At 39.4% G+C, this 15,193-nt stretch overlaps 2 protein-coding genes across 3 annotated transcripts; one reads left to right on the plus strand and one right to left on the minus strand.

The window, feature by feature from the left end:
* Nucleotides 1-2,208: 2,208 nt before the first annotated feature.
* Nucleotides 2,209-9,442, plus strand: RB195_003218 (uncharacterized protein; the record flags this gene model as incomplete). 2 transcript variants are annotated; one of them, XM_064200782.1, is made up of 9 exons in its annotated part: nucleotides 2,209-2,290; nucleotides 3,140-3,287; nucleotides 5,050-5,204; nucleotides 6,384-6,447; nucleotides 6,510-6,644; nucleotides 6,714-6,899; nucleotides 8,154-8,271; nucleotides 8,676-8,814; nucleotides 9,309-9,442. In XM_064200782.1, the coding sequence occupies 9 exons, from the start codon at nucleotides 2,209-2,211 to the stop codon at nucleotides 9,440-9,442; spliced, it is 1,161 nt and encodes a 386-aa protein (XP_064056663.1). The 2 variants fall into 2 exon arrangements, with proteins under 2 accessions (XP_064056663.1, XP_064056664.1); XM_064200783.1 differs by lacking the exons at nucleotides 2,209-2,290; nucleotides 3,140-3,287 and adding an exon at nucleotides 8,411-8,504 and having other exon boundaries at nucleotides 5,135-5,204; nucleotides 8,154-8,357.
* Nucleotides 9,443-11,553: 2,111 nt separating this feature from the next.
* On the minus strand, nucleotides 11,554-15,172 carry RB195_003219 (uncharacterized protein; the record flags this gene model as incomplete). The annotated part of the gene is made up of 2 exons (XM_064200784.1): nucleotides 11,554-11,734; nucleotides 15,099-15,172. 2 exons carry the CDS (start codon nucleotides 15,170-15,172, stop codon nucleotides 11,554-11,556), a joined length of 255 nt encoding a protein of 84 aa, XP_064056665.1.
* Between the last annotated feature and the right edge of the window lie 21 nt (nucleotides 15,173-15,193).

Here is a 15,193-nt window from a genome sequence, read left to right on the forward strand (position 1 = left end):
CATTATTATCTGTTGTAATAAGTTGTTCGTGGTTTTTCCGATAAATTGTTTTACGCTAACTGAGAATAGTTTTCGGGAAGAGAGTCCACGTCCAGTGTGGACGAGATTTCTGTCCTTTGTTCTATAAGACAGGTGCCTGTATGTCCCAGAGATAGAAATTAGCTCTACAGAAGTAGCATTATCTGTTATTTATCTTTGGTGAAAAGTTCTCAACTCAGGCACTGATTATACAGAAAAAAATCGATTATTCTTCGAATAATATGGAAACCTATCTTATCAAAATATAATCTAACTTTTTCATTCGTAAGAAATGACAAAAAAAACAGGGTGGGGGTAACAACTCACTAAGCGATCGTTACGGTTCGTTATGCTAATCCTGACACATTATTTATTGTTACCTTCATAACGTATTTATTTTAATAGTTGCACAGAGCCGTAAGTGATTTGAGATTCTATTACTCGTCTCTTATTAAAAACCCTGAAACCTTCGCGAAGAAGTGATTTCTTCGTCTATACAACCATATACACCTAGGATCACATTTTGATAATCTTCTCATCTGCTGGAAAGATCCGACGTATTTGGTTTCAAAAACAGCGTATCACGAAATTCACAATGTGATATCTCTAGGCAAAATGAGTAAGGGTGTCGTTCACGAATAAGAGCATGGCCAGCGTTTAATTCCAACCGGTAATCCGAAAAAAAAAACCGTGTGAAAAGTTTCGGATGTGCCTGTGTCTCCAACGATGCAACTTCTTACGTGCAATCCACATCACGCGTCTACCATTGTGCAAGTGGGGCAGCTTTTATTGCATATTTGAATTATATTATTTGAATTGCAGGCGGTGGACGATGACGGAGTTACCTGCGTTGTATCGCATAACAGGTTGCATCGTAGAGAGCCCCAAGGCTGTTTCTCACGCCTTTTTTCTGGATTATTAATAGGAATTGCGCGCATACTTGTGGATTACATCCAAATCATCTACTCATGGAGATACAACGATACTCAACATCTATTTCACGATAAGCTGTGCTTACTATGACCTTAAATATCTCTTCAGTTATATTTCGTACGGATAACATTCATTTTAATTTGTTTACCTTGATATTACCTCAGTCTATGGTCGTCCATCTGAAGACGAAAGGCCGTTTTCAACAAACGAATACAGCTGAGAGGCGTCTCCACTGGTAAGATTTAAAATTACAACAATTCCGGAGAATGGGAAAACTTTTGCATTCATCAGCACATCAGTACAGTAACAGTAGCACATAAAGCTGTTATACATAAGAAGAATGTTCACATAACTACGAAATCGAAATAATTGTAAATTTCGAGGTTTTTTCCAAACGAAAAGAAAGTCACATCATAAAATTTACTCATTAAAGAGAAGATGGACTTTAGCAGTCGTACAGAAGTAGAGATTTGCTTTCTCGGCTAATCTCACCGTTAGTCCAGGCCAAAAGATTTAAACGAGTCAGTTCTAAAAGGGCGTAAAGAGTTGTCTCGTTAGATAAACTGATGTCGCGGTTACTGTTTTCATGACTCCCGAATCCTGGATTTTAAACGTGTGTCTTACGTTTTTCACAGTGATACATTCAGACAACATTCTGAACGGCAACAAATACTAAAAAGAACACAACATAAAAAAACCCCCGTAAGGCAAGATTTAAAAAAAAACGAAAAAAAACAGAAAAAGAAACCACGTCTTCTATGACAGAAGCAACCAAAGAAGGATTGCCCTCTATAAACTGCACTCATAATCGATTAGCTTAAAAGAGAGGAAAACGCAAAAATAATCTGACCTTCCATAGATTCTGTAGTTGTAATCTTGGAACGGAAGAAAAATGCAGAATTTCACGCATCAAATGTTCATGTTTTCTTTGGAATCTAATGCAGTTACCGTAACACTCTTTCTCACCGCGTACACCAGAAATGTTTCTGTATTCGGCATGGAAAGCAATATCATCTACTTACCGCTACAGTATTTTCGTTTGCGACAATAGTGGATAGTTGTTAACGTCGATGTCGATGTTGAACTCATAATTAATTATTTACTCAGTGAATTACTAGTGAATATTAGTGTAAACAGTGAGAATGAAACGAATTTATCGTACACACACACCGTTCAACAGTGGTCCTCGAATTTAGATCATACAAACAGTGCGCAGCGCTCATTCTCTCTTCTGTTCCTCACTCACTAGTCACATCCATGCTGTTACAGTGTTTCCTTATCGTGTGTATATTCAAACTATCCGATGCTCGTGGAACTCCAATGTATGCTTACATTAGAGGTGCGGTTCAGTTTATTGAACATCTCATCGATCAATAATTTTTTCATAATATGTAAATTTGCGATGAATTTCCTGCTTCGTGCGTGTTATTTAAAAAAGCATCGAATTGCTCTGTCGTTTTGGTACATACACGTTAGGAATCGAGCCTAGATGAGGATTTCTTATTCTTTCTGCACGATTTTGATTTTCGTAAAAAAGAACTGAGGAAGAATTGAACGAAAGTAAAGAGTAGGAAAAAAAAGAAAAGGAAGGGCTAAGGGAGAGAACCAGATTGCTGTTTCCCTACTGTTAGAAGCAAGTCAATCCTTTCACTCCTTCGGAGTCGGTAAGTTGTTGCCGGACTATTCTGGAAGGACAAAAGTGCTGACTTCAACGATACATCCGTAATTATTGTCGAATCACAGTAGAATCCTATACGCTCACAATCACCCTAGGATTCTGAATTGGATTCTAGGGTCCTAGTTGAATCTTTTGGAATCCTAACGGATTCGCGTTAAAAAATTGTAGGATGTGGTCGAGCTTACATATTTCTTCGTGCTTTATTTTGAAATACTGTGGCCACAAAACAAAAAAGCTTTAGGAGAGAAGTGGTGAACAAATAGAATATCTTTTTGTTTTGTGCATTTATGTAGTGTTTAGATCATTTATGATTATTCATATTTATTCATTCTATAAATTTAAATCACATATTTATTTACTACGCATTTATTCATACATATTATATTATTATTGTATTATTATTCATACCTGCTTGTTGTATTTACTACATATTAATTATTAGTATTCTTTATAGTTGTGTATTCAAACTAACGTTTTAGAATTTTCTGATTTCATTTACACTTCTTTCAGAGCTTTGTCCACCTGGTCTTCAACCATTGACGGGTGCACGTCACGTACGAACATGCGACGATAAACTGACAAAGTGTCCTCGTGGATCAAGTTGTATTCAAGGCGTTTGCTGTTTACGACAGCCGTCTTGTAATCATTTTACTTACAAGTGAGTAGCAAGATTGAAAAATCATAGTCTTGCTGTCCTCTCCTCCCTTGATATAGCCTTCTGGGATTGGTAACGAGCCAAATTGGAGCCTAGGATTAGCTCAGCGGTGAGCGAATATCAGTGGCGTTACGGTTGAACGGTGCCGTTTCTTCAATCAACTTAGAACAAAATAATTTTCATTCTTAGTCAGTGAAGTAGTCATTATCATCACTATCATTATTATTCCGCGGTCTCTGAGGTGGCAGATAAGGGCTAATCGCGGACCAAAAGCGACCTTGCGGAGGGGGTACAGGAGTCATCTGGGGTATCGAAACAGAAAAGGACAAGATTGGCGATCTGCACTTAAAACGCATGTACGCTTGCACAGGAAGCGGTCATCGAAGATCTGATGATGCAACCCAGGAAAATTGAGTACGTCATCGGGCTGTACGCGACAAGACGACGTCACCCTCTCAACTCCAAATATGAAACTGGAGAAGATCTATTTCTACATGCGACAGTAAAGGAGTTGGTAATGTCATCAATACAAGTATGGCAAAGATACATCGACTCTTTTGAAGAGAAGCCCGTCGAGACTTTGCCAATCGCAAGACGAAAATGACTGCTTTCCGAAACCCAGGTGGAATAATTAATACAATGAGGAGGGGAATAGGGAAAATCAGCTACGACTTCTACTCCTATCTTTAACAGCCATGTTCACTTGCCTCCTCACCATCTGAGAGAAGACATTCTTTCATTCATTCTAGAAGTTTTCCCTTCCAAAGTACGACATGCTACCATGTTGGTAAGAAATCGTACGGCACCCGGCTTCTGAAGAATAAGATCACAACACCTTAAATACCTTCCGCCAGTACTTGTAAAAACTCTGGCGAAGATTTTTACACGTCACTCGTCCGAATGCAACGTTCTTAAACAGTGAAAGACCAGCGAGACTGTGTTGTTGCATAAGTGGGGAGCTCCACATGACATCGGCAACTATCGTCCAATCTACTGTCCGTCATCTGCAAGCTCTTCAAAAGAATTATAGTTTGGGAAGCTTATGAGAACGTTGAGGACGTTTTGAAGAAGAACAGGAACATCTGGTTAAGTGGTCACCTCTTCAACATCGCAATACTTCCTGCTTTAACCTATGCTTCAGAAACCTGGTCTATTCGCAAGCAGGAGAGAATGGAGTGAGCGTTAGTGAACGCTCAAACGAAAGAATGGAGTATCCAGTTTCACGCAAGTGAGAGACGGGATTCGAATTCTTCTCCTATGTAAGTGATCGAAGAATGGAGACCCTGCCACGTTTGCCAAGGAAAGTAAAATAAGGTGGACTGGACACGTGATGCGCTTTAACCCCATGCGTTGTACTAGAGCCGTGAGCGACTTGGTTCCACGTAACATTAAGCGCACTACAGAAAGACCGCCGACCCGATGGTGAGACTTCTTCACGATGTCCTTCAAAAAAGCGCTCTTGGTGTTCACGCGAAAGGAGGAACCACTGGGCGACTCTGGCACACGATCGGGATAAATGAAAAAAATACGGGCACCTGTTCGACCAGTCCGAAGAACAACAGGAGTCAGATAATCGAGGTTATCATTATTATCGATTATCTTCTGCCGCCTGATGAGCATTTTTCACACTTTGACTTTCATGAAAACATCATTCCCTGTATCCCTCTTATTTTCACACCAAAGAAGTTGAAAAATCCTCAAATGCTCCTGTTTTACTGCTATTAATATCATGTACCAAGTAACACAGACTGTAGATAGTTTTTAGGTACTCCTCGCAGTATTCATGCCTTCCAAGAGTCAAACAGAATTGCCCTGAGGAACACAAATGCGTACCAAGCAGCCAGGAAGGCATGCATATTTGCTGTTCGTTGAAACCACCGAGAATAGCACGAATTCCACCAGAACGAGCTATATGTCCTGGTAAGTTATAAATTTACCATGGAAACATAACTGAAAACAAAAAACATAGAAGTGACATTTTTGTGCGATTACAGTTATAAGAAAACTGTTACACAAGTTATGTAGGTTACTTGAGAGAAGAAAGAACTTTCAAGTTTGGAAATTAGCTAATTACCGAAACGGAGCTTTATGGCCTACAGCTTCTTTCAACACATTCATGAATAACTGGATTTTGCTCCAATTAACTGTCTTAAAGGCATCACTCCACGAATCTGAGGTGGTACGGATTTCAGATGGAGTATTCGTATATGAAATACTAGATTAAGGGGAGGAGAGTGATTACGTCCATTTCTTCCTAATTGCCGTAAAAAACGGCCCGGAAGATACGGCTTCGGGCATTCTGGCGCACTTTTTTCTACAAGGAGTTCGACTGGGGCGCCAGCCTTGTGCGGCGCCGCATCTTCCGGGCCGTTTTTTACGGGAATTAGGAAGAAATGGACGGAATCACCCTTCTCTCCATAATCTACTAGTCCTTATAAGAATACTCCACCTGAAATCTGCATCACCTCAGATTTGTGGGGTGATGCCTTTAAAAGCAGACACTCATCCAAAAATATTGTCGGAATGCCGATAAACTGGTGGGGGAGAAAAGCAGGCAGTCTAATTCCTAGCTTCTAGTGGAAATGACCTCAAGAAAACCTCTTTCCATCCTTTTTTGTCGGTTGAGCTTTTTCAGGTAGATGTAATTGAGTCAAAACGACTTTATGTTTGCTGCAGTTGCGTAAGCGGCTGTGCGCGAAGCGGCACGGTGAAGCAAACGGTTGGCACCCTCACTGGCTGCACTAATCGCTGCTGTCCGAGTGAAACTAGCGTTGGTCCCACCTTGATTCCAACGGTTAACACTTGCGTCGCTTTAAGCGTAGCCGCTTATGCGGCTGCATGCAGCTGTTTTGGTGATTTTTTCCCAACTATAGTTCTTGAGGACGTTCCTTAGACGCAAACTCAGTTGCAGCTGAGGCTGAGGACTTCTTCCACTCGTACTTTCACTGGTACCAGTACTCTAGTACAGTAAGAAACATTTATTGGGTGGCCAGAATTGATGCTGTGGACAGATACATCGCAGCTTTAATGGTTCTAAGTCTTCCTAGGAACCAAGCAAACTCATAGAACACTGAATTTTGACTTCTCCATTTGTTTCAGCCAGCCATCCTGTGATCAGCAACGACCGCCAACATCTCCGTCTCTGTTCCCAGTGTCAAAATGGGTGAGGAACTCTGCACGAATTCTACATTTTTTCTTGTTTACTTGTTTATTTATTCATTCCAGTATTTGCACACCGTTCCGTTCGTCCGATGTCAGTATTTGCTGCCATTCTTCTAGTGCATTTTGTGGTCCAGGAAGTAACATAGAAATGGACGGCTTACTAGCCAGGGATTGTTCGAAATTACCCTGTAGTGAAGGGTATTTTTTCCTAGAACTCCTTCTTTGGAACTTTTTCTGAAATGCTCACGGATTTCTTCCCTGTTTTAGATACGAATGTTCGTTGGCGCCTTCGGGTAGTCGTGTATGCTGCTCACTTGCGGAATGTTCAAGCGGACAACGAGCGCGAGCTGTCTGCGCAGCTGGCTGTCGGCGAGACGAAGAGTGTGAAGTGATCAATGGACAACGATGGTGCTGTCCAGCCACTCCAAAACGCTGTCCTGGAAATGCTTTAAGGTAGATTTGGATTTTTGAATTCGCTTTAGCCAGGCACAAGGACAGTGACCTTGTCCTTACTAGGTAAAGAAGTTCTTTCAGCAAGAAACTGCACCAAGAGAATATTTCTTTCATGGAATGTTTAAATTTTGGCGCATTCTTCTAGTTTTCTCTGCAGTTCAATTAATCATAACCAATATTTTGCTTTTTTCTTAGAAGAACTTATCGAGATTACGACTGAGGTAATTTGCCTTGTAGTGGAAGCGAATAATCTCTTATTAGTACGGCACTTTTTCACCTAGTTTTGGGAGTTTTTCTTGTTGTTTTTAGTAAGTAAATAGGAGACGTTATTTCATAAAATGATCTCAAACTCCTCATGAAAGTATTACATTACATTTTGTGTAGCCGGGTCAAAACGACATGAATCACGCTGGAATTGCGTAAGCGGCTGCGCTCGAAGCGGCGTGGAGCGCAGTGGTCAAGATCGAAGGGGAGCCCTGCCAGCACCGCTGACTGTTGCAGTTCGCGATGGTCGCACCTCGATTCCAACCGCTATCTCCATCTCCACTGCGCCCCTTTGAGCGCAGCCGCGACTACGCAACTGCACACCAAGCTCCAGCTCGTTTTGACAATACTCTAATCAGCATCATTGTTGACCACGAGACCATCTTCTACTTGAAAGAGGCATTTTATTATTTTCTGTTTTTGCAACCAGAGTCATATATATGAGCATTGACGCAAAAATAGAAAAACGAAAAAATGTAAATCCAACTTCTACGGTACATTGGCCGTAGAACTGTGCTGCTGAGGGAAATACTTGTCACTTTTTCTAGTTTTTGGTGTTTGACTTTTTTTGCGTGAGGAATTGAAGCTTTAACAAAAAAACTACTATCTTTTGGTAAACATTAGAAAGTACGGGAATCATTATAGTCGGGTCAGAACGACATGAAGCTAGGTGCAGGTGCGTAAGCGGCTACACTGAGCAGCGTAACGGTCAGGATCGTCAGGGGACTCTTGTTAGCACCGCTCATTGCTACACTTGATGACGATACCACCTCGATCCCAACCGTCAGCTCGACCGCGCCGCTCGAGCGCAGCCGCCTACGCAACTTCACCGACCTTCATGTCGTTTTGACCCGACTATACTTCTGTCTCGAATGATTTCGTGTCAACAATCGCGTACCTTTTCAACTACGAGGTAGTTTAGGAACGATAAGGAACTTTTTGAACTAATTTGCGTTGATATTTGTTAGCGTTCTTTAAACCTCCGTTTAGCAATGGAGCGCAATGTTCGAGCGAATCACCTACGTGCGATGAGGGCTTCGAATGTCGAGAGAGTATGGATCGAAACGGATTTCTTTGTTGCCAAATTCCTGAAGTAAAGAAATCTGTTGTAAGTTTGATAAAGGGTAGACCGAATTCGAAGCGTCCCAATGAGTGGATTCCACCAACTACGCTACCACCCGCACCTGTAACGAGGTAATGTTCGTTATCATGCAGATCTTAGTGAATTAATGATTCTTACTTGGCAGCGAATCGACATCTCAATGTGGGAGTGGTGTTCTTCCTTTATTAGTGAATGGCGAATATCTACGATGTCCACAACTTGGAGCACCATGCCCTAGGGTGATCTATCTTTAAATTCACAAAGTGAAGTTGTGCTTATCCGTAGGAAATTCTCTCATGTTTTGTTCACTCTAACGATCATCATGTCCTACGGTGCTATCCACATCTGCTGTATCATTTATCATCTGTATTTCACCCACAGCTATATCGGAATAAAACAACTTTTTCTAGGCAGGATACATCTGCCAAGCTGGAAATGATGGCCTTTACTGTTGCCCCCTGGATGTCGAGATAGATATGTTTGAAGAGACAACAGCTGTACCATACCAGCCGACCCTTCTTAAGTTACTACCGGAAAAACCATGCAAAAGTAGGTTGAGACAGAAACCCAAGATCAAAGGCAGCGCATCACGAAACTGACGATGTTGGGATCTCTGTGAGCAAATATAGACTTCGGGGTAGATTACAAACCTTGACACGATGAATTCTCAATAATTATCCTGAAAAACGGCGTGGGAAGCAGCGTTTGCTCCTACGAGATACGTTAGAACGCACCAACTTCATGTGCGCGCCGCGTCTACAACGGAGCGGTCGAAAATCAATGAGGTCTCTTGAGCAGCCTATTCAAGTTAGACCAATGAATAGGCTGCTGAGGGAACCGGGGTATGTGCAACGTTGGCGCGTTTTCAGGTATCTCGTAGGAACAAACGTTCCCCACCTCCCAATATTGTCAGTTTCATAGTACGCTGCCTTGAAGACAGAAAAATGCCTACTATAAAGAAAAATTTGTATTGCTCCTTTTTAGAGTAGATTGAATTGAGTCAAGAATACCAATTTTAGACTTCATTGATTTTTTTTTTGCAGATTGCGGTTCAAAAGAAATGCAAACTGCAACAACGGAACAACCAATTCCAAAATGTCCATTTGCTTTTCGTGAAGCTCGTTTTGAAACCAGGGATGAAATCAAAACTTGTATCGGATTATTGGATTTCACGTAAGCGGAGCATTCTTTTCTGGAAGATGGAGACTGAAGCACAGAAATTATTTGAATCAGATTTAACGTTTAACGCTAAACATATACACACTTGCAATGTGGTCGGACGTGGTTATCCTCGAATATTCCCTGATGAGTAGTTCCTATCAATCCCTCCCTGGCACAGAAGACAAATGCGATGGAAATGGAATTTTCCGGGCTTTCTTTCCTAAACATATACCTACCCGTCTTAACACCAGAAATATTTATATTGCGACTAGGTCCGCAACAAAGTGCTGTCCCAAGGACTTAAAAGGCTGTCCCAAGGACTTAAAAACGAAGGCATCAGGAAATCAGCAGGATGCTTGGAAAAAAGAAATGATGGTTTCATTTTCATCTTATCTGTCCCTGTGAGGGCAAACGTACTAGATATGGGCACTGAAATTCTGAAACAACTGAATGTATTTTTTTATTAAGAAGGCAACTAATTTCTGTTAAACTTTGGAGATTTTGCTCTAGGAATTTATTTAGTTGATGTGTTAGCATAAATACTATCGTATAATATAATATTGATCTATCTTAAGCATTCCATATTCCATCATTAATGTTTCCCTCGATAACTGCTTCTGGTGGTGCTCTTCCGCCTTCTCATGAAGGGAGTACAACGCCAATGCCGGAATCGACCGGAATCCAAGATGATCATGTTATGGTGCTGGTGGAATGTCAATGGAGTCATTTTTTAGGAGATTCTGGCACATGGTTCTGCTAACAATTCTGAGAAACACTGCGAGCATCTAGACCGGGTGGCTGCTAAGAGGAACACAGAGAAAAGTCTTCTTCTTGCCTGACAACGCGCACACACGTGTCGCGATGTTGCCTCAGATGAGACTTCCATGAATCCGTCATACAATCCCTACATTGCTCCGTCTGAATATCACTTGGTCCAACCCCTGTCTCATCATCTCGAAATGCGTCATGTAGTTGATGAGGATGAGCTCAAAATGGACGTTTAGTCATTCTTTGGTCGTAAGACCCCGGACATCTACAAGGAGGAAAGCCAGAAAATCCCTTCACGTAGGCAACAGATCGATCGTCGACACAGATGGAGGATACGTCACTGACTGAGAACTAAATACATGAGGATAAACAGTTGACAAATGAAATTTTGAAAATTGCAGTAGAAATTAGTTCCCAGTCTGAAATATGTATATACATTTTCGATATATGTCGTCTTTATCCATGAACAAACCCCTATCAGAAACCAATATGTCCAAGTCACGCCCCTATATCCACTAGCCCGCTTCGGATTGATAATTTGCATTGAAGGTGCCCCTAGGCTATATTCATTCGTCCTAGCCTATTCCCCAATCACTCCACTCCCTTATGTTTATCTAAAATAATTTTTTTCCGCGACTTTCCATGATGTTCTCGAAAAAGTGGATCACTTTAGGACTTAGTTTCTCTTTCCGCGTTAACTTTCCTGTAAATTCATCTGCTTGTGCTAAGTCGATGCGCCAGCACTTATCCCACTCCTCTAACTCTTCGTCGAATTAGGTGATAGAGTTCAGTACTGCTGCGTAACTTTTTTCCAGGAAAAATAAACATTTTGCGCTATTTATAGAGTTAACTGCATTAGTTGTTTCAACTATTACGGGTGTATGCGTAGGTGCGGTAGGGAGGAGCTGTGCCCTCCTCAGGTGAAGAGGGTCTAGCTCTTGGGGTGCAGCTGAGGTGATGGGATCCCTTCGCCAACCGTGAAGGGGATCCCTTCACCAATTGTCAAAAAGTGAAGGGGGGCGGCTACACCGGCTGCGACTATCGGATCTATGGGTGTATGAATTCTATGTAATGGATTGTAACGTAAAACATTGAACTATTACGGGTCAATGATTGCAGATGTCCATTCGGATTCACGTGTCTACCGTCCTCGACGACACGATCGTTCCTTTGCTGTTCCCAGATCGATCACATATAACAATTGTTATTAATAAAACAAGTAAGTCATCTTTATTCATAATAGATCTTTATTGTAAATGAAATGCATAGAAAGGAAGAAATTCCTTGAGTAGAATACAATTTAATTACAGAAAAAATTACAATGATTCAAATACAGACTGTATCGCTCTCTAGGATTTATTACCCATACAATCCATATCCCATTCCATAACCCATTCCATATCCGAGACCATATCCACCATAACCACCAAGGCCACTGTATCCGTATGGACTTGGGAAGGTGTACGGGCTATAGTAGCCCATCCCATATGGATATCCATACATACCGTACATCCCGTAGTATTGACGTTTCACTCGAACACTAAAAAAAGATGCCAAGACTACTGTAATTTACTGTATATTGCTTCTCAAATTATTTCTTCAAAGGTTTCTTTTTTCCTAATTTTTCTCTCTAATTCCAGTGCACCAACGCGTTGATGACGTCATAATGCTGAAGGATTCTTGAACCTTTTACTATCCATGTTTGTTCTACTCAATAACAAATTTGACATAATAATTTAATAAATATTTATAACTGTTCCGGAACACGAAGCTGTCAGGATCTCAAAGACACGAAAAAGAGGCTAAGGGCTCAATTTTCTAAGAAAGCTTGGATAGAAATTATTCTTGCCTACAGTAATCTCTTTGCAGCGTCACTTTCTTTACGAGAACAGATTTGTCTCTTTAATGAACGATTTCGTGGATTTAAATAATTAGATTTACTGTCGATCTTGATAAGAAACGTTTGAAACAATAACAGAAGGATTGTAGAGCTCATACACTATCAAAAGAAGTGACAGATATTATCACATTTTTCTTAAATCTTCTGGAAAGATCTATTTGTTGTGGTTTGACACACAAAATCGACAGACACCTCTCGTCACTTTTACAAATAATATTCACTAAATAGTGGTTAAATTTGTGTCTTTGTCTCACAAAGCAATTACATGAGGGCTAGATGAACGAAAAATGTAAATCCTGGATAACAACACTGTTGCATCTCCTAATACTGTTTATCTACTCTGTGCTAAGTCCAAAATAATGGCTGAATAAGCCTCGTAAATTCATTTTTTGTGGAATTCTGCAACTATCGTATTACGAGAACAGATTTTTTTTACTTTTACAAAAGAACAGTGAATTTTGGAATCACATCCAGCGATGGAAATATGAGTGCATAAGTAAGAAAGAGGAGCGCAACTAATTTTCTTTCAGATAAGTCTGAATTTTTGATAACGAAGTTAATCTATACATTGAACAATCGAAACAAATCAAAGAAAATACAGCAAAAAAGAGTTTCTTAAAAAAACAATGTTCCGAGCCTCTTCAGCTCTTGCAGCTACAGGATACGAGCTAAAATGGATTGGAGACATCAGACGTAAAGAAGGATTTCATAAGCAAAATTTTGTTCAGCGAACGTTAAAATTTCAGGTACGAGCTCTGACATCGAGAAGTTAATTTTTAGCGTTAACTAAACACTAAAAGTTTATTGAATATTACATAATCAGCGCCGAAAATGTTCAATTAAACGAGCATGATACGCCTCTGGCGTGAGAACGAACGCGAAAAGAGGAGTACAGGTGTCAACGAAGGGAATGCGTTGCGCCTACCCGGTTGAACATCTCGAATGCTGACTATATGAGCGTTTTATCGTGATTGTTCTAACTTGATTATGGTTAGGAAAGTTTAAGAAATTAAAATTTATATATATTTATATTTATTTATATTTATATTTTATTTTTATAGTTCAGTTTTTTATAGTTGATTTACCTCAGTCGTAATGCCACTGGCAAAATCCTCAAATCAAAAGCAAAATCTTAAAACTGTCAACACAGACCTTACAGAGGAGATTGGTATTATTTAAAGATAACGTATTAATTTTACTATTTTGTTTTATTATTTCACTATTTTGTTGAACAATTGTTTCGTTTTAACTGAATCACAAACTATTATGCCCGCAATCACTCACGGTAATAATTTCTTAAAATTAAGGATTCGTTCGTTTCTAAAGTAAATTTCTTACTTTTTATCGTCGTAACTATAGAAATTGAACAAATTAGTTGAATGAGAAATATCAGAGAAGGTCCATAGGTTTTATTGACCGAATCATTTCCGTCGTTTTTATTATGCATGGATTGGATACAACGACCTTTTGGATTATGTGTTCCGAAAAGTGGTGCTGTTAATCGCTAGAACAACAATTAGAACCCACGAGTATTGTGAAACTAATCCGTTGATATCCTTTTTTTTTAATAAGTATAAAGATGGTTGTTATGTTACCGTATCACGGAGTATCGTCTAATTTGGTTTCGTATTTTTCATTCAAAGCTCTTCTACTAATTCATATGTACCGATCAATACATGCAAAAAAAAGGAAATTGATGATAAAGAATGAAGAATTGATACATACGTAGTCATTTTTATATTACACAAAACTAACATTGACTTAGGACTTAGTAGTTGTCTGAAAAGCATTTCGAGCATTTTTTTTGAAGAACAGGATCGTGGATCAGTAATGGTGATCGACCAATAATCTCACTATTGATTCCCGAAGTGGTATTTCTGATTTAACTCATGTTGCGCAACTTACAGTCATTTGCAAGTAGAAGTACATAATTGTTTAAAAAGTTTTCAGTGAATATATGCACAAAAAACAGTATAAACGTGATGGGACCTTCTTAGTCACAAATACAGTATTCAGTTACCGTTCGAAAGGTGTTCATCCCCTCTTTTCGATTAGTTTTGAAGTATTAGCGGCAATGTTTATTTCATACACACAGTTGTACAAAGGTACCGGGTGGATCCCTGGTATTACGGTAGTATAACAGTCTCTTCTATTCGGTTGAAGGAAGAAAAAGTGTTACTTCAATTCATGAACTTGAAAACGAAGCTTAAAATAGACCAGTCATAGCTTGGCTATTTTGAGCCATCGTTGAAAGGGTGATCATCCCCTCTTTTTCCATATATTCTGAAGGGTTTTCACCAGTGTTTATTTCATGAGAGAAAAGAAATGAGGGGAAAAAAACCTTTGAAAAAAACGAGGCTTAAAATAGACCAGTCATAGCTTGACTATTTTGAGCCATCGAAGAAAAAGTGATTTTCTGACACGAATACTGAAAGTAGTGTTTTCAACTCCACAATAGATTCTTTCTTGAAAGTCGCTAGTTTTGGCGAATTAGGATCTCGAGGATGAAAAGAATGGAATAGATATGTGATAAAGAAGATGAGAGAGATGTAAAAAAAGGATTTTCCTAAAATAATCTAACAAAAACTGCGGACGTACCAGAAAGGGTGTCAAACTTTAATTAAAATACATTATGTTGTGGTTCAAACGTTCTCGTATCTTGAAACCTCGACATACTTTTGTCAATGTTTTCTAATAAAAATTACATATAGTATGTCATATTATCACTTATAACATTATATTTTTATATATTTATTTCAAATCAACTAAATATTTCTATGAAAACCGTTAAAGGAAGAAGGAATGCAGAGGTCTTAGGTCATTCATCTATTTTTTGTATGTTATTATATATGTTTTTGTATTATGCATTGTATATATTATACTAAAATGTTTTTTTAGAATATATCAATTCATACAATTTCAACTCAGAGTAAAACTCATGAATTCTTAAGATTATTAATTATTTCAACTTATCTCCAGACTTATGGAAGACGTATAAACTCACCTGGCAAAAGTTGACGGTACTGTAATAGTGATAAATGCAAAGGCGACTAGGAAGACGAGCGTAAAACGTTTCATTCTGCTTTCACACCCGGACAA

Source organism: Necator americanus, chromosome IV, assembly GCF_031761385.1.
Source record: "Necator americanus strain Aroian chromosome IV, whole genome shotgun sequence".
Taxonomy (NCBI): Eukaryota; Metazoa; Nematoda; class Chromadorea; order Rhabditida; family Ancylostomatidae; genus Necator; species Necator americanus.